The sequence below is a fragment of the Hyperolius riggenbachi genome, chromosome 2, assembly GCF_040937935.1.
Source record: "Hyperolius riggenbachi isolate aHypRig1 chromosome 2, aHypRig1.pri, whole genome shotgun sequence".
Classification (NCBI taxonomy): domain Eukaryota; kingdom Metazoa; phylum Chordata; class Amphibia; order Anura; family Hyperoliidae; genus Hyperolius; species Hyperolius riggenbachi.
The window spans coordinates 352,498,096-352,517,729 of record NC_090647.1 but is presented as its reverse complement, the minus strand read 5'-3'; the positions used below and the strand labels follow the sequence as shown (position 1 = coordinate 352,517,729).

The 19,634-nt window shown below is 43.0% G+C and overlaps 1 protein-coding gene across 1 annotated transcript in view; it reads right to left on the bottom strand.

Annotated features, from left to right (window-relative positions):
- The window catches only part of PIK3C2B (phosphatidylinositol-4-phosphate 3-kinase catalytic subunit type 2 beta), a 274,534-nt gene that overhangs the window by 186,331 nt on the left and 68,569 nt on the right, over positions 1 to 19,634 (bottom strand). Inside the window, exons 2-5 of the mRNA XM_068269615.1 lie at positions 16,606 to 17,429; positions 14,121 to 14,221; positions 12,314 to 12,468; positions 2,930 to 3,050 (exon numbers count right to left, since the gene is read on the bottom strand). Of these exons, the coding sequence (XP_068125716.1) occupies positions 2,930 to 3,050; positions 12,314 to 12,468; positions 14,121 to 14,221; positions 16,606 to 17,334 (1,106 nt within the window). The 5' untranslated portion in view covers positions 17,335 to 17,429. The remainder of the gene's footprint in view (positions 1 to 2,929; positions 3,051 to 12,313; positions 12,469 to 14,120; positions 14,222 to 16,605; positions 17,430 to 19,634) is intronic.

Here is a 19,634-nt window from a genome sequence, read left to right as displayed (position 1 = left end):
TGGCCACACCACACCAATAACATGAGGTGCGACCTTTTAAGATTGGAGCAGTGCAATTGAACAATAATCGAACCATGACAGCAAGGAAGAAGTCTGAAAGGGACCTTCATTGGAAAAAATGGGTTTTCTAAACAATTTGTAAATTAGTAAATAAATAGGAAGCTAGCATGCTGATCTGTGGATGGATAAAGGGGTGATATATTTTAAACATATGTTTGCGCAGGGGCGGTTCAGAGAATTAGATAATTTTAAACAATCCTTCGATTTGCTCCAACAGATCTTTTAGAAGGTTCTTCAATTGAGGCACTACCTGAAGGCCCGCTTTCCCTCCTTGTTGGTGGAACTATGGGAGCGACCCTCTAATTGGAGTACTTAGGACCCAAGGGATGCAGGGACTTGTAGCTTCAATTTATACCTCATTGATAAATAGCTTGTCCTTACCACTTTCATAGATACTTAAAGAAAGATGGGTTGTACCTGTATGTGTAATGGATATAGATGAGGAGGAGCCATTATTTTTCCCTCTCATGCATCCCCTGCAGTGAACAATAAACTGATACAATTCTATGTGCTTTAGTAGGCATAGCTTACCCCAAACACCCTTTCCAAATGTGGATTTCAGAAATCCAATTTCTGGCATCTTTTGTGAGCGTGTGTTCCGATACAACACTTCTGAGCTCAGGTTGTGCCGTTATTAACAGGGGTGACAGGCATATCACTTAAAGTGGACCCAAATTAAAAATACAAGATTTCAGAAATAAAATCTATATTTTAAATTATAATAATAGCAGCCTTTTTCAGCTGCATGATGACAAATATAAAACATTTTACATTTATTGGAGGAACCTCTCCCTTCCTTTCATATTGCTGGGACAGAATCCGTCAGACTGGTGGAGTAGGTAGTGTCCAGCAAAGGAGGAATTGCTAATGGCTGCCCCAAGTATAACCCTAGTTATTAAAAGAGAAGGGTGAAAAGCATGCACTGAAATGCTCATAGGCTTGAAGGAGTGTTTATCTTTGTATGTGTCAGAGTGGTGCAACTAAATATTTTGAATTAAAAAAAATGTTTGGTTTGGGTCCGCTCTAATGTGTTGCCTAAGATGAGAAGAGGGATTAGGTAATACATTTTCAAAAGGTTCTTCTCAGAGCGGCAATCTTTATGGCAAGGAAAACAGTGGTACTCCATTGGATGGAAAGTACTTGTTCAACTCTACAACAATGGGTGTAAAATATTAATAGTGTCCTACCTTTAAACAAATTGGTACTGTATATACTCATAGGTTTGTCCTGGGAAGTACGCTAAGTTGTGGAGTGGATGGCTTGGTTCAGACTCAGTGGCAGGTTTGGGTTGATTACCAGAAGATCTCATAGTTTGGGGACCATTTTCAATTAAGGGGGGGGGAGGGACCTCTCATATTAGTTGGTTGTTTTCAAATTAAACCTGTAACGATCGGTGTAACACAGAGAGGATCTGATTACCGGTGAACTGCAGTATCACCGAGAATACAGAATATACCCGATTATTGGTGATCTGCAGTATCACGGATAATCAGATATATCTACTAACCTCTGGACACCTGAGATAACAAGTGAGTGTTAGATGCAATAGTATACTTTGAGTACTGCACAGAAGTATGTTCCTTCCGATGGCCTAGACTCTCCCGGGGGAGGAGCTAGGCTGAGAGTAGGAAGGACAGAGCGTGAGTGACACCAGTGAAAGGGTGTCACTAACAGGTCTGGGAACTGCCTCTAACAGTAAGGCCAGTTCTCGAGGTCGGGCAAGCCAGGTCGTTAACACACAGACAAATAAGGTACAGCTTCAGGAGACCGATACGGAATCCAACAAAAAGGCAGGGTTTGGCAACGGAGTATCAGAATAGCAAGGTACAGAATCAGGAGGCAAATACAGAGTCCAGGAACGAGCAGAGTTTGGCAACAGGATATCAGAAATAGCAAGGTACAGAATCAGAGTTCAGAGGAATAGTCAGGCAGGCAGAAGGTCATAACAAATAATACAGTTCAATATTCCTAATGCTAAGGTGTGAGTTCCTTGATCATCAACACCTTTGGAAACTATGCTAGAACACAGATACAGACAAGGTCTGAGTGCTACCACGTAGTGATCGCAACGGCAGACACCAGAGAAATGACCAGCATCCAGTATATATACCACAGCGCTCATCAGCGCCACCCCTAAGTGCTGGACCAATGGAAGGTGGTGAAAACGTCAGCTGACCCGCTTGGTCAGCTGACTCTTCTCTGGCTGTCATATAAGCTCTGCCTCTCAGCGCGCGCGCGTGTCATTCTGAACCTGTGTGGACTATCAGTCCCAGCCACACCAGACATGTCTTGCAATGTATCCGCCGAATCGGGCGCGGGGGCCGCCGCCCCGCTCTCTAAGCAAGCGGCGGTTTCCCCGCGTCCAACCACAATGTCAGTAGTATTGCTATGCGCGCAATCCGCTGCATCCAACGCGGACTCCACCGCTCTGCCCATGCAGCAGTTTCTTCGCGTTGTGCCGCCATGTTAGACGCGGAAACAGCCGCCTCACTCTGAGCACTTGCGGCGGCTTTTCCGCGTTTCCTCACAAAACCTTGTTGCCTTTTATGCAATGTAAGAGTTTGTGCCCTAATAGTTCTGTTATACGGGCTCTGTAATAGGATTCGAGAAGTAGCACCAGTACCATTCATACACTGTTTCTATGCTCGACTTGAAGATACTGTATTTGTTCATTGTTAATACTATTTCTTTGAAGAGCCCATAATGAATACCTAGAATTACAAACAGTTTTTCCTTTTAGTATGTTATGCAATTTGTATTGTATTGAGTTTCAATAAACATATTTTAAAAAAAAATAGGACACTAGCATTACTGCTTTACTTGTGATGTGAAATGGCCATATTAAGCTGTGTACCAATACAACACTTACTTCTGTAGGAACTCCTCCAAGCCACAGAGTTTGAGTACGTAGTCCGATACACAAAGCTCCTCCAGGTGATCATTGGTGTAGCTGAGGGTCTGGTAGATGAGGAAATCCACAGTAGAAGAACCTTAAACAGAAAGGATCACATTCAACTACATTATATGGAGATAAAACAATGTATACAAGCACAGAACTCTGTAAGAAGAAGCTGCCGCCATTTTAATCCATACTACACATACTGCACCACAATGAAACCACACAGATGTCACAGGAGCAGTGATGTCTCAGTAATTAATTTCATGAACACCAATTACTCAGATGTCTACAATTCGTACCAGCACCGTCATGTACATGTGACAGCATACATGTATGGTCAGGAATTTTAAATGGCTCCTATTCACACACATCATAGGTGGCATAGTATAGTGCAAAGTATTTAGTTGTGCACAACTGTGCAGCACAGGTGCCCCTTACACACACACTTTTTTGCCAGTACTGTGTAAATCCTGGAGCAGTTGCTTCAGCTTTCATGTAACTCACATTGATCATGTGTTGTACTGCAGTGGGCACGCTGAAAATACAAATAGCTGAAGGTGGCACAGTAGTGGATAGCAGTCTTACCTTCCAGAGCTACGTTTCCCAGTTCAAATCTCAGTCAGGACAATATCTGCAAGAAGTTAGTACAGTGATGTGAAAAACTATTTGCCCCCTTCCTGATTTCTTATTCTTTTGCATGTTTGTCACACTTAAATGTTTCTGCTCATCAAAAACCGTTATTAGTCAAAGATAACATAATTGAACACAAATTGCAGTTTTAAATGATGGTTTTTATTATTTAGTGAGAAAAAAAACTCCAAACTACATGGCCCTGTGTGAAAAAGAAATTGCCCCCTGAACCTAATAACTGGTTGGGCCACCCTTAGCAGCAATAACTGCAATCAAGCGTTTGCGATAACTTGCAACGAGTCTTTTACAGCGCTCTGGAGGAATTTTGGCCCACTCATCTTTGCAGAATTGTTGTAATTCAGCTTTATTTGAGGGTTTTCTAGCATGAACCGCCTTTTTAAGGTCATGCCACAACATCTCAATAGGATTCAGGTCAGGACTTTGACTAGGCCACTCCAAAGTCTTCATTTTGTTTTTCTTCAGCCATTCAGAGGTGGATTTGCTGGTGTGTTTTGGGTCATTGTCCTGCTGCAGCACCCAAGATCGCTTCAGCTTGAGTTGACGAACAGATGGCCGGACATTCTCCTTCAGGATTTTTTGGCAGACAGTAGAATTCATGGTTCCATCTATCACAGCAAGCCTTCCAGGTCCTGAAGCAGCAAAACAACCGCAGATCATCACACTACCACCACCATATTTTACTGTTGGTATGATGTTCTTTTGCTGAAATGCTGTGTTACTTCTACGCCAGATGTAACGGGACACGCACCTTCCAAAAAGTTCAATTTTTGTCTCGTCGGTCCACAAGGTATTTTCCCAAAAGTCTTAGCAATCATTGAGATGTTTTTTAGCAAAATTGAGACGAGCCTTAATATTCTTTTTGCTTCAAAGTGGTTTGCGCCTTAGATATCTGCCATGCAGGCCGTTTTTGCCCAGTCTCTTTCTTATGGTGGAGTCGTGAACACTGACCTTAATTGAGGCAAATGAGGCCTGCAGTTCTTTAGATGTTGTCCTGGGGTCTTTTGTGGCCTCTCGGATGAGTTTTCTCTGCGCTCTTGGGGTAATTTTGGTCGGCCGGCCACTCCTGGGAAGGTTCATCGCTGTTCCATGTTTTTGCCATTTGTGGATAATGGCTCTCATTGTGGTTCGCTGGAGTCCCAGAGCTTTAGAAATGGCTTTATAACCTTTACCAGACTGATAGATCTCAATTACTTTTGTTCTCATTTGTTCCTGAATTTCTTTGGATCTTGGCATGATGTCTAGTTTTTGAGGTTCTTTTGGTCTACTTCTCTGTGTCAGATAGCTCCAATTTAAGTGATTTCTTGATTGAAACAGGTGTGGCAGTAATCAGGCTTGGGGGGTGACTACAGAAGTTTAACTCAGGTGTGATAAACCACAGTTAAGTTATTTTTTTTAACAAGGGGGGCAATCACTTTTTCACACAGGGCCATGTAGATTTGGAGTTTTTTTTTCTCACTAAATAATAAAAACCATCATTTAAAACTGCATTTTGTGTTCAATTATGTTATCTTTGACTAATAGTTAACGGTTTTTGATGAGCAAAAACATGTAAGTGTGACAAACATGCAAAAGAATAAGAAATCAGCAAGGGGGCAAATAGTTTTTCACATCACTGTATGTTCTCCCCATGTTTCCATGGACTTCCTTCACTCATTCTGATTTTTCTCCCACATTCCAAAAATGTACTGACTTCCCACCCAAATTGGCCTTTCACTGTGATAGGGACACTTACATAGTTACATAGTTATTTTGGTTGGAAAAAGACATACGTCCATCGAGTTCAACCAGAGAACAAAGTACAACATCAGCCTGCTTTCTCACATATCCCTGTTGATCCAGAGGAAGGTGAAAAAACCCTTACAAGGCATTGTCCAATTAGCCCCAAAAGGGAAAAAAATTCCTTCCCGACTCCAGATGGCAATAAAATCCCTGGATCAACATCATCAGGCATTACCTAGTAATTGTAGCCATGGATGTCTTTCAACGCAAGGAAAGCATCTAAGCCCCCTTTAAATGCAGGTATAGAGTTTGCCATAACTACTTCCTGTGGCAATGCGTTCCACATCTTAATCACTCTTACTGTAAAGAACCCTTTCCTAAATAAATGGCTAAAATGTTTTTCCTCCATGCGCAGATCATGTCCTCTAGTCCTTTGAGAAGGCCTAGGGACAAAAAGCTCATCCGCCAAGCTACTATATTGCCCTTTGATGTATTTATACATGTTAATTAGATCCCCTCTAAGGCGTCTTAAACCCAGTTTATCTAACATTTCTTGGAAAGTGAGACCTTCCCATCCCACGTATCAATTTTGTTGCTTGTCTCTGCACTTGCTCTAAAACTGCAATATCTTTCCTGTAATGTGGTGCCCAGAACTGAATTCCATATTCCAGATGTGGCCTTACTAGAGAGTTAATCACTTCAGGACCACAGTCTTTTCGCCCCTTAAGGACCAGAGCCTTTTTCTCCATTCAGACCACTGCAGCTTTCACGGTTTAATGCTCGGTCATACAACCTACCACCTAAATGAATTTTACCTCCTTTTCTTGTCACTAATACAGCTTTCTTTTGATGCTATTTGATTGCTGCTGCGAGTTTTACTTTTTATTATATTCATCAAAAAAGACATGAATTTTGTCAAAAAAATGACTTTTTTAACTTTCTGTGCTGACATTTTTCAAATAAAGTAAAATTTCCTATACATTTGAGCGCGAAAGTTATTCTGCTACATGTCTTTGATAAAAAAAAAAACCATTCAGTGTATATTTATTGGATTGGGTAAAAGTTATAGCGTTTACAAACTATGGTGCCAAAAGTGAATTTTCCCATTTTCAAGCATCTCTGACTTTTCTTCGCACCTGTCAGGTTTCATGAGGGGCTAAAATTCCAGGATAGTACAAATACCCCCCAAATGACCCCATTTTGGAAAGAAGACATCCCAAAGTATTCAGTGAGAGGCATGGTGAGTTCATAGAAGATTTTATTTTTTGTCACAAGTTAGCGGAAAATGACACTTTGTGACAACAACAACAAAAAAAAAAAAGTTTCCATTTCTTCTAACTTGCGACAAAAAAAAAAATGAAATCTGCCACGGACTCACTATGCTCCTCTCTGAATACCTTGAAGTGTCTACTTTCCAAAATGGGGTCATTTGTGGGGTGTGTTCACTGTCCTGGCATTTTGGGGGGTGCCTAATTGTAAGCACCCCTGTAAAGCCTAAAGATGCTCATTGGACTTTGGGCCCCTTAGCGCAGTTAGGCTGCAAAAAAGTGCCACACATGTGGTATTGCCGTACTCAGGAAAAGTAGTATAATGTGTTTTGGGGTGTATTTTTACACACAATTTTTTTATTTTTTTTACACACAATTGTCTATTTATAGAGATATTTCTCCCACTCAGCATGGGTATGTGAAAAAATACACCCCAAAACACATTATACTACTTCTCCTGAGTACGGCGATACCACATGTGTGGCACTTTTTTGCACCCTAACTGCGCTAAGGGGCCCAAAGTCCAATGAGTACCTTTAGGATTTCACAGGTCATTTTGAGAAATTTCGTTTCAAGACTACTCCTCACGGTTTAGGGCCCCTAAAATGCCAGGACAGTATAGGAACCCCACAAATTACCCCATTTTAGAAAGAAGACACCCCAAGGTATTCCATTAGGAGTATGGTGAGTTCATAGAAGATTTTTTTTTTTTGTCACAAGTTAGCGGAAATTGATGTTAATTGTTTTTTTTCACAAAGTGTCATTTTCCGCTAACTTGTGACAAAAAATAAAATCTTCTATGAACTCACCATACTCCTAACGGAATACCTTGGGGTGTCTTCTTTCTAAAATGGGGTCATTTGTGGGGTTCCTATACTGCCCTGGCATTTTAGGGGCCCTAAACCGTGAGGAGTAGTCTTGAAACCAAATGTCGCAAAATGACCTGTGAAATCCTAAAGGTACTCATTGGACTTTGGGCCCCTTAGCGCACTTAGGGTGCAAAAAAGTGCCACACATGTGGTACCGCCGTACTCAGGAGAAGTAGTATAATGTGTTTTGGGGTGTATTTTTACACATACAGATGCTGGGTGGGAGAAATATCTCTGTAAATGACAATTATTTGATTTTTTTTACACACAATTGTCCATTTACAGAGAGATTTCTCCCACCCAGCATGGGTATGTATAAAAATACACCGCAAAACACATTATACTACTTCTTCTGAGTACGGCGATACCACATGTGACACTTTTTTGCAACCTAGGTGCGCTAAGGGGCCTAACGTCCTATTCACAGGTCATTTTGAGGCATTTGGATTCTAGACTACTCCTCACGGTTTAGGGCCCCTAAAATGCCAGGGCAGTATAGGAACCCCACAAGTGACCCCATTTTAGAAAGAAGACACCCCAAGGTATTCCGTTAGGGGTATGGTGAGTTCATAGAAGATTTTATTTTTGTCACAAGTTAGTGAAAAATGACACTTTGTGAAAAAAACAATAAAAATCCAATTTCCTCTAACTTTTGACAAAAAATAAAATATTCTATGAACTCATCATACACCTAACAGAATACCTTGGGGTGTCTTCTTTCTAAAATGGGGTCACTTGTGGGGTTCCTATACTGCCCTGGCATTTTACGGGCCCAAAACTGTGAGTAGTCTGGAAACCAAATTTCTCAAAATGACTGTTCAGGGGTATAAGCATCTGCAAATTTTGATGACAGGTGGTCTATGAGGGGGCAAATTTTGTGGAAGCGGTCATAAGCAGGGTGGCCTCTTAGATGACAGGATGTATTGGGCCTGATCTGATGGATAGGAGTGCTAGGGGGGTGACAGGAGGTGATTGATGGGTGTCTCAGGGGGCGGTTAGAGGGGAAAATAGATGCAATAAATGCACTGGGGACGTGATCGGAAGGGGGTCTGAGGGGGATCTGAGGGTTTGGCCGAGTGATCAGGAGCCCACACGGGGCAAATTAGGGCCTGATCTGATGGGTAGGTGTGCTAGGGGGTGACAGGAGGTGATTGATGGGTGTCTCAAGGTGTGATTAGAGGGGGGAAATAGATGCAAGCAATGCACTGGCGAGGTGATCAGGGCTGGGGTCTGAGGGCGTTCTGAGGTGTGGGCGGGTGATTGGGTGCCCGCAAGGGGCAGATTAGGGTCTAATCTGATAGGTAACAGTGACAGGTGGTGATAGGGGGTGATTGATGGGTAATTAGTGGGTGTTTAGAGGAGAGAAGATCTGCGGGCGATCTATTGGTGTGGGTGGGTGATCAGATTGCCCGCAAGGGGCAGGTTAGGGGCTGATTGATGGGTGGCAGTGACAGGGGGTGATTGATGGGTGGCAGTGACAGGGGGTGATTGATGGGTGATTGACAGGTGATCAGTGGGTTATTACAGGGAATAACAGATGTAAATATTGCACGGGCGAATTGATAAGGGGGGGTCTGAGGGCAATCTGAGCGTGTGGGCGGGTGATTGGGTGCCCGCAAGGGGCAGATTAGGGTCTAATCTAATGGGTAACAGTGACAGGTGGTGATAGGGGGTGATTGATGGGTAATTAGTGGGTGTTTAGAGGAGATAAGAGATGTAAACAATGGATTTGGGAGGTGATCTGATGTCGGATCTGCGGGCGATCTATTGGTGTGGGTGGGTGATCAGATTGCCCGCAAGGGGCAGGTTAGGGGCTGTTTGATGGGTGGCAGTGACAGGGGCTGATTGATGGGTGGCAGTGACAGGGGGTGATTGACGGGTGATTGACGGGTGATTGACAGGTGATTGACAGGTGATTGACAGGTGATCAGGGGGGATAGATGCATACAGTTCACGGGGGGGGGGGGTCTGGGGGGGGGTCTGGGGAGAATCTGAGGGGTGGGGGGGTGATCAGGAGGGAGTAGGGGGCAGATTAGGGACTTAAAAATAAAATAGCGTTGACAGATAGTGACAGGGAGTGATTGATGGGTGATTAGGGGGGGTGACTGGGTGCAAACAGTGGTCTGGGGGGTGGGCAGGGGGGGGGTCTGAGGGGTGCTGTGGGCGATCAGGGGGCAGGGGGAGGGAAATCAGTGTGCTTGGGTGCAGACTAGGGTGGCTGCAGCCTGCCCTGGTGGTCCCTCGGACACTGGGACCACCAGGGCAGGAGGCAGCCAGTATAATAGGCTTTGTATACATTACAAAGCCTATTATACTTGTTACATGCGGCGATCCGGGTGCTAGTAACCCGCCGGCGCTTCCGAACGGCCGGCGGGTTACAACGAACGGTGGGCGGAGCCAGTCCCCGGCGGCTGATCGCGTCACGAATGACGCGATCGCCGCACAGCCACTCCCGCAGCCGCCCCCGCCGATGGGCGTATTGCGGTCGTTTGGGCCCGGTCTTTGCCGCCGCCCATCGGCTGGGGGCGGTCCTCAAGTGGTTAAACAGGGGCAATATTATGCTAGCATCTCAAGTTTTTATTTCCCTTTCAATGCATCCCAAAATTTTGTTAGCTTTAGCTGCAGCGGCTTGGAATTGAGTACGATTATTTAACTTGTTGTCGATGAGTACTCCTAAGTCCTTCTCCAAGTTTGATGTCCCCAACTGTATCCCATTTATTTTGTATGGTGCTAGACCATTGGTACGACCAAAATGCATGAATTTACATTTTTCAACATTGAATTTCATCTGCCATGTATGTGCCCATATAGCCATCCTATCCATATCCTGTTGCAATATGACACTATCTTCCTGAGAGTTGATGATGCTGCACAATTTTGTATCATCTGCAAAAAAAGCAACATTGCTCACTAGACCAGTGTTCTCCCAAGGCTCTTTTAGCCAGGTGCTCCACCCAGCTAATTTTGGTGAGCACCCGGCTGTCATCGACTCGCCTCCTCATACTCCTCCTATGCTGTAAGTATAGTTGCGCCAGCCCTGCATTCCCCTCTTGGTCCCCACCTAGGTACTTTTTCATGTCACCCAGCTGGAAAAAATTTCTGGGGAGAACACTGTAGACTAGGAGTATGATAGGGATTAGATTGTAAGCACCTCAGAGGGACAGTTTGATGACATGACTATAAACAGCGTAAAGCACTGGAGATGATGTCAGTACTATATAAACACACAGTGATAAAATCATTATCATCCATGTGAGCATAAAAGATGCTTCCATGTTCTGCAATGTGTGGCTGAGACAAATATCAGGTTTGCTACCTGCAACAGTACAGGGATAAACACCCATCACCCCACCAAAACAGGAGGGGTATGCAACACCCAACCACCACCATTAACAGGTGAGGGATACACTAATCACTTCACAAACATTGAGGAGTACACTAACCTCGAAGTAGGTGGTTTCAGCACACGTTGCTCAGGGCCAAAACTAGATGCCGCCATAGCAGTAATTTTATACTGTGCAGGGGGCGCATAAGGGTAATTCGGGGTTGCAGCAATCTTTGGACTATGAATTACTCCTCCCTCCTAGTTGCTAAGACTCAAAGGGGTAATAGTATTTAACACCACCAGGGATTTTAACAGCAGCAGGGTGAGCCCAATGATGGCTCACCCTGCTGCTGTTAAAATGCCCAGCTCACTGGTGGCATACTAATGCATACGCCACTAACCACCCCACCAACAAAGATGGGGTACACTAACCACCGCACCAAAAGTAAAAGGGTAAACTAACCAGCCCACCAACAAAGCAGGGGTACACTAACCACAGGACCAACAGTGAAAGTGTAAACTAACACAACAACAGAGAAGGGCCCATTAACCCGCCCGCCAACAGAGGAGGGTACAGTAATCAACCCACCAATTAAGGAAAGTTTCCTTACTACCTTGCCAACTATAGACGGTTATGCTAACCAAAAGTTGAGAGCTACACTAACTCCCTCTTCAGCAGTTACACTAAGCACTGGTGGACTACATTAATCACCCCACAAACAGAGGAGGGGTACACTAATCATTCCACCAAACATGGAAGGGTAGACTAATCATCCCACCAACCAGTGAAGGGTGCACAAACAACCCCACTATTAGGGGCGCAGTAACCACCCAATAAACAGAAATCTTAATAAGATACAAATTACTGCCTCCACTAGTGCTGTGTGGCTTCATAACGTACAAAGCTATGCTGGCACTTCATCGGCTGCCCATTTGACAAACGTTTAGGCCTCTTTTCCACAGACAGTTGATAAGCAGTAAAATACCTCTCAACCTCTCACAACTGCCTGCTGCTGCCGGGTAACTGCTTGCTGCTGCTAGATAACTGCTCACTGCTGCCTGGTATCTGCTTGCTGAGCACAAAGTTCAACTGTCCCTGGAAAAGAGGCCTTACTGGCAAGCCCGATCACAATTTTAAATAATAAACTGTCCAAAATCAATCAATCAGGAGTCTGAAGGATCAGTCTTATGAAAGTCATCAGTCACTGGAAGATTCAGTCAAAATGTTTGAATCTGTCAAATGATTGATCAGGTGTGTGGTCACCTTTAATATGGCTTGTGTGCTGCCTTGAGCCAGTATGGAGGTTGTTGCTCATAGAGAAGTACTCTGGTCACAATACTGTAGTTACTCTGGTCACAATACTGTAGTTTACATTTTTCTTCACATAAATAAGTGGTTAAATAAAAACAACAAATGTCATTACTAGTACAGTAAACCAACCCTCTGCTAGTATTTGGGGCACTGCAGCAGCAGTTTGAACAGGAGTCCCGATAATATATGGAGGGACAGTAATAAACTCACAGTCACAGGTGAAAGTCAAGGGGTCCTTCAGTGGATTGATGATGACTGTAACTTTCAGACTGACTCCAGGACCCAGGTGTTCAGGACTGAGATTAACAGGACTCCAAACAATGCCCGTGTCTATCTGGTTGGTTATACTTTGCTCAGAGCGGAGGCTGAAAGAGATGCCGAATATTATTATTATTATTATTTTTTATTTATATAGCGCCAGCATCTTCCGTAGCGCTGTACATAATACAAATGGTTAAAGAAAAATGGTGTTCTATTAGAAAAAATAAAGACCTTTATATAATGCAAGAATTTTAGTATCATTACCACCAGTTGCTGCTTGCTTTTGTTTCCCCAATATAAGTATTCAACAAAAAGGAAATCTGACTGTGTGCCTCAAACTGTACCCCTTTCCCCATGGAAAATGAAAGTGGTGGTATGGCTACATCTAAGTACATGTTTCAGACTGCCCAATCCACTTGTGAAGGGATCACTGTAGTCTCTTCCACTCCCAGCAAGCACCACCCCTATCCCCCATACACATTTCCGCAAGCATGAATGCAAACACAGAGCAGTTGTATTTCTGATGGTCAAAAGAACCCTGACCACAAAGAAATCTGGAAGCAGCCATTGCTTACTTGATTTTGGCTGTTGTGTTGACTCACTCTATTAATGCTGTCTGGATCACTGACCCAGAATGAGTATGCACATCATCTGAGCTGTTTGCTCCAAGTCTGACACACACACTACGGGAGCCAAAAGTCCCGCATGACAGCCAAACAACTATAAATTTTTTAAAAACTGCATTACAGCGGTCTAACTCATCTCCATCCCACCTTGTCTCTAGTGTATTCACATAGGCCCAGAACAGGCTGAGTGATGCAAGGCACACAAGTTAGGGATTGATATGTAGCACTAAAAATAGAAAGTTTGTATTTTTTATTTAGCAGTACGTCTCCCTTTGCCATGACAGACCAGTTATTTTTGTTCTGTATTGTTCCTATTACTCAATACATTCTACGCTTAATTCACCTTGTAACAGCGGCATAAGATAAGCAAACGTTAGAACTCGGGTAAAGACTAAGACTTAGTGGTAGGCATTCACAGGTTAATAGTGGTCCAGTGAGTCACCCTGACATTCCCCAATAACACTTCCCATCAGAGTAATGTATTACATGTAAACTGTTTCCACTTCCTTTCAAAGCTATCTGAGGGCGCTTTTTCACTATGAAATAATCGTGTTTTCCATTTCCACCAGGCAATTGAGCTACTATACTCAGTATAGCAGAGCTCAATCGCAACCAAAACGCAGCAGGATGACGATTGCGCTTGGACCAAAATTGCATAGCAGTCGGATCGCACGAATGGAAATTGCTGCAGCAGTTTCCATTCGTTTAATGTACCTTGGGTTTTGCAATCGGAATCAAATCGCAAATCGCAGGGTAGTGGAAAAAAGCCCTTAATCAACTAGACAGGAACCAGGTGCTTCTCCTCAGCGGAGACACAGATTACAATAAAATCCTGACCGAAGTTGTAACTCTTTCCTACCCTACTACGAAAATTATTTTAAAGTAGCCAATGCCCCAATACAATGCTCTACCCTCTCTTTGTTTGGAGATGGCCTTTTTTTCACTAGGCCAGGATGTAAGCAAAAAAGAATCCCAATAGGGACAATAAAGACAGTAATGAAAAATATTCCTGTGTTTAAACCCTTCTTTACACTCTTTTCTGAGTTCCACTTTAACGTGGAAACACAAGTTCAAAAGTGCAATGCCTCATAAGTGCTGCCCGTTTCCAACATTAATAAATATTTACTCACAGATCCATCATGTGACAGAATGCAGCCGTCTCCTCATCCCTCTGCTCCGACATCTCAAACAGCTCACAGCCCTTCTGATGAGGGTATGGCCGGAGTAATTCCTGTAGAGTGAGCGACATTGCAGATCAGTCAGAAAACACATGCAAAGAGTTCCTGTTGTGTTCAAGGAATGAATTATTACTTGTGCTTGTCTGCCTCTTCTATTCCTTTGCAGGGAAAGGATCATCACAAAGAGTAAAGGGTAGAGAGATAAGAAGAAGATAGTGTAGTGAGGATACAGAATCCCAGCAAGACAGAGAACTAGCTGGGAAAGGAAAAAAACACTATAAGGAACAGCTGCAGTTCACACGATCAAAGGCACAGATTTGTGAACATGCTGAATGAGAGCACAACAGGGCCATGACTGACGAGCTGTAATTGTTTAATACACTTGTGAAACATATAATCAACAGGAAACAGGATTTCAGCTCCCAGCACAGCAGTCCATCTCCCTTTCCTTCCCCTCCATCCACCCTCTTTCACATTCACCCGCCCAATCAAACGCTCCTACATCTGTGTAGTGCTCTGGGCAGGTAATACTCACCCCGGGTACAAAGGAAATTAGTCAGTGTAACACAGAAGGATCCATATGTCAGGCCCATCAGAGAGCCCTAAGGATTCAGACAATACACTGAAATGGAATATGTCTGGAAAAACAAGAAGGTAAAGGACACCTAGATATAAATGTTAGCATAGCCATAGGGGGTACTGGGACCAGCCTAGGACTCATAATGCCCTATGCCAAGTCTTCATAGAGCTCCCCCACTGCACCAGCTATATATTTCCAACCATGAGAGCTGTAGAACTACAGTATAAGGAATTGTGCATTAAACATAAGGTCCCTTCCACGCATTCTTGTTTTTAGCTTATGTTTGTGGCAACGTGATGCAACGCAATCCGCAGACACAGCAGAAGTGCATAGACTGCACTGGCTGATGTCCCCATCCACGTGTTGTGATTCACCGCAGAATCACAACACATAGTTTCTGACTAAAATACACAAAAGCATTGCGATTCTCATTCATTACAATGAATGGAAATCACAACTACATCACGTTGGAATGCGAGTGCCATGTGTTGCACAGTCACCCAGTTTCCTGATGCACTGAAGTGGGGAAGGAGCCTGTCAGTTTACCAGAAGCAGAGGATCTTCCATATCTCCATATAGTTATTGCGTTAGAAGGGCTCCATAATGTTACTAGATTATTACAGATGGATGCAATAGTGCCCACTCCACAGCATCTCATAGTGGCAGAGAGGGTGTCATGTTAGCATGTAGGAGACAGCCTGCCTACTGTACCTTAACATCAATAATATGCACATTGACTAACCGCACACCCTAATTTTGTATACATGCTTTTTAAACATTCCCCAGTCCTTTAACATTAAAATACTTAATTTTGTTTATATATGAATCTTACCATTTGACTGCAATACTCAAAAGCACCTTCTTCTGGGGTACATGCACTACATGCTGAGGACATGGGAACCCACACATTACAGATAGTCAACCCTGATAATACCCCATGAACTACCCTCTGTTTGTTTCATGCCAGGTTAACATCTGCTTGTTACAGTGCCTCCATTGTCTCAGGTTTTGAAATTCACAAAATATTCTCATACAAACTAATGGGAATACATATTCCTGGTGTAGTAGATAGCACAGGGCACTATCAGCATGGAGTTTGTATGTTCTTCCCGTATCTGCATTGGTTTCCTCCAGGGACTCCAGCTTCCTCCCACAAAAACATGCAGATAAGTTAATAAGTGGCTTCTCTTTTAAGGTAAAATGTAGAGAAACCGAGAGCCCAATATAGTGTAGTATGTTAAGCATAAATGAAGTAAAGGTTATCGTGAAAAAATTATACTCACAAACGTGGGTTACCACAAAGGCAACCAATGTATAGGCAGGTGAGGAGATCAGACCTGTCCTCACTCAGGGATAAGAAGTCGCTCTCTGTAGATGCGAAAGGGGGTAGATCACCCCTCCACCAGGGGTGGACACGGTATAGCAGTAGGAGAACAGAGGCACCAGCAGGATAAAAGCGGATAAAAACTTTAAAATTTGCTGGGAGGAAGTGGTGGACTTACCTCCATAAAGCAGACACGAAAGACTGCCTGAATAGCAGCAATCACATTTATTAAATAGAACCCCAAAAAAGTGCAACGTGTTTCGCAGGCCCAGCCCACTTCATCACGCAATAAACGTGGGGACAAAACAGAATTTCTCCAATGTTCCTGTCACATACGCTAGGCAGTAAAAATCTGACAGGTTTTGGACTAGTCTATCTCCTTTAGAATCCAGAGGCTTCCCCCTCCCGAGGTAATCAAAACGCTACTACCTAAGAGGTTAAAGAAAAAATACACATGAAATCTTAACAACTTATTTACACATGTGCACAGAATAGCCAATCCAAGGCAGAAACCCTGCATATGCATAACTTACTGGTCCAACAGACGCTCTGGAGTGCCTGGGTGCCTTCTGGACATAAGTACGAGGCGGGACTTGTGGGGGTAAAGTGTTGCTTCGAGCCACTGGCTTCCCTGCCACTCTTTTCTGTACATCAATACTCTTCCAATGGCCCTCAGCCTGGCGAAGTAATTCAGAATCATTGCTAGATGTCAGATTAAGATGTGTAAGAGTATCATTTATTCCCTCATAATCCAAATCTGAGAATCCATCTTTAATTCCTATTAAAATAGACTCTTCCTTCTCCATTTCCAGAATGCCGCGGGTAAGCAGCTTCCCTTCAGAGTCTCCAGTAAAGACATTTACATTCCGGGAATGGGAAACCTTTGCTGCATTAGACTGGTACAAATCTTTACAGGGGCTACCTTTGTGAGTACGAGGGGGTAATGGGGGAGGGGAAAGGTTTTTTGGGGTGAGCTTTCCTTCTTCTTGACCGTTTTTGTGGTATTCCTCTCCATGTATATAAAAATAGTCTCCTGAGGGATCGTGTTTGGTTCTTGCGGGTGACAGGACAGTAGATGGGGGTTCCGGGACATCTTCCCAGGAAATAAGGGGGGCCTCATTACTCCCAGTATTCTTTTTACGAAGGTTAGAAAGTGCATCATATTCCATTTGAAGTGCCTCAGCCAGAGCTAGTTCTTTTTGTGTCATCCCCAAGGATTCCAGGCTTTGCCATTGTTCTTTGTTCCCATCCGAAGTTGACATTACTTGCTGTGAGCCAGAGACACAAAATGGAGAGGAGGGGGCTACTGAACAGAATGCACATTGGTTCCACGCCACATAATGCTTCAGGCTTCAACCTGGAAAAAAAAGGCAAAGTTATTTTATAATAAAGGATTGAAGTCGAACAGCAATTACCAACATTTTTGTTTTTAATTTTTTGTACTCCGTGTACAAACTGTATCTGCATCGGTCGTGCAAATTTTTTTTTCTTTCAATCAGCCTAAAACCTCACATTTAAGCGCAATTTTAATTTCCTATTAAAAAAAAGTTATATGAAGAAAACTTCAGAATTTCTCTACGGAGCTGTAAAGCACTGTCTGTTAACATTTATGTTTTTTTTCTTTTACACACAACTAAATTATTCAGGAAATTAAACAACTTGTATAAATGGAAATGCTACTGACTCACGTATAAGCCGAGACCTCCACTTTAGGACCACTTAAAAAAAAACTTGTCTTATACTTGAATACATATGGTAAATCCCTCTGCTTGAACTGGGACGTTAATAAGACCTTTCTGATTTTTCTATCAGTTATATACATATATTCACACACACCTGAATAGACTGCAAGCAAAGTGTGTGGCAAACGTCAGTGTTCTGAAAGGTCACATACAGAAGAGCTGTTTCTGTGTTTCTGAGTGTGTATGTAAACAGAGCAGATGACTGAAAAACTACATTCAAATCTATTACTCTACAATTATGTCTTTTAGTTTGAATTTTTTTTTTTTTTTTTTACAAACTGTAGTTCAGCTTTCAGATATCCGTATGATGGAATTACACTGTTACTAATAAGCACCTACATAATAAATTATAACACAGATCTTGTGCAATGGAAGGTGCAGTCCCAACCAGTACAGCCAGTCTTCACAGAAATCAAGATTCAGGCCTGGTGCACACCAAAACACGCTAGCAGATCCGCAAAATGCTAGCAGATTTTGAAACGCTTTTTCTTATTTTTCTGTAGCGTTTCAGCTAGCGTTTTGCGGTTTTGTGTAGCGGTTTTGGTGTAGTAGATTTCATATATTGTTACAGTAAAGCTGTTACTGAACAGCTTCTGTAACAAAAACGCCGGCAAAACCGCTCTGAACAGGCGTTTTTCAGAGCGGTTTGCGTTTTTCCTATACTTAACACTGAGGCAGAAACGTATCCGAAATCCAAAAAATGCCTCACCCCGGCATTTTTCGTTTCTGCAAAACGCCTCCCGCTCTGGTGTGCACCACCCCATTGAGATACATTGACCAAGCGTATCCGCAGCCGCAAGCAGCTGCAGAAACGCTGAAAAAGCCGCTCGGTGTGCACCAGCCCTAACTGAATACAGCACAGACAGCATCATAGCTATTGCAGATATGTTCTAAGCTTCCTGTTGGCGACTGTTGCTCGCAGTCTTTAGGTAGCCATCAACAGAGGGGCATTAGGTGTGTAGACACAATCTGACCACCATTAGGGCTGAAAGTGTAGGTCAGTAAACAGATTTCTCCATGCTATGAACTACTTATCCTCACCATGAACCTGTACATGGAATTTAGTACACACTGATATACATCCTGTCTAGTAAACCTTTAAAAATTCAGTCAAACACTGATAAGCACAAACTCGAAATACTGCAGAGCCTAAAGATCTGGTTTTGCCAAAAGGTTTTGCAATTCACAAAAATGTTTATTTCAGGCAGCTTTATTGAGCGGTTATTTAAAGGATACCCGAGGTGACATGTGACATTATGAGATAGACATGGGTATGTACAGTGCCTAGCACACAAAGAACTATGCAGTATTCCTTTTTTTCTTTCTCCGCCTGAAAGAGTTAAATGTCAGGTATGTAAGTGGCTGACTCAGTCCTGATTCAGACAGGAAGTGACTACAGTGTGCCCCTCACTGATAAGAAATTCCAACTATAAAACACTTTCCTAGCAGAAAATGGCTTCTGAGAGCAGTAAAGAGATAAAAAGGCGAATTTCTCATCAGTGAGGGTCACACTGTAGTCACTTCCTGTCTGAGTCAGGACTGAAATAGTTCACAGATTTTTGCTCTCACATACGTCAATGAATGTGTCATTGAGCAAAAATAATTAAACAGTTAAAAAAACTTAAAATGTAGATTTAAACATAAAATAAAACTGGAATATCTTAAAAAGTCATTTTTAAGAGATGGAAGATAGATACAATCATTATTTCATTAGTTTATTTTTGCCTCGGGTGTCCTTTAAACTGTTTCAATACGGGTCAGCTGCAGTTTGGAGCGAGTTGCTGGTTTTTTTAGGTGTAAGCACACTGACCGCTTTCTTC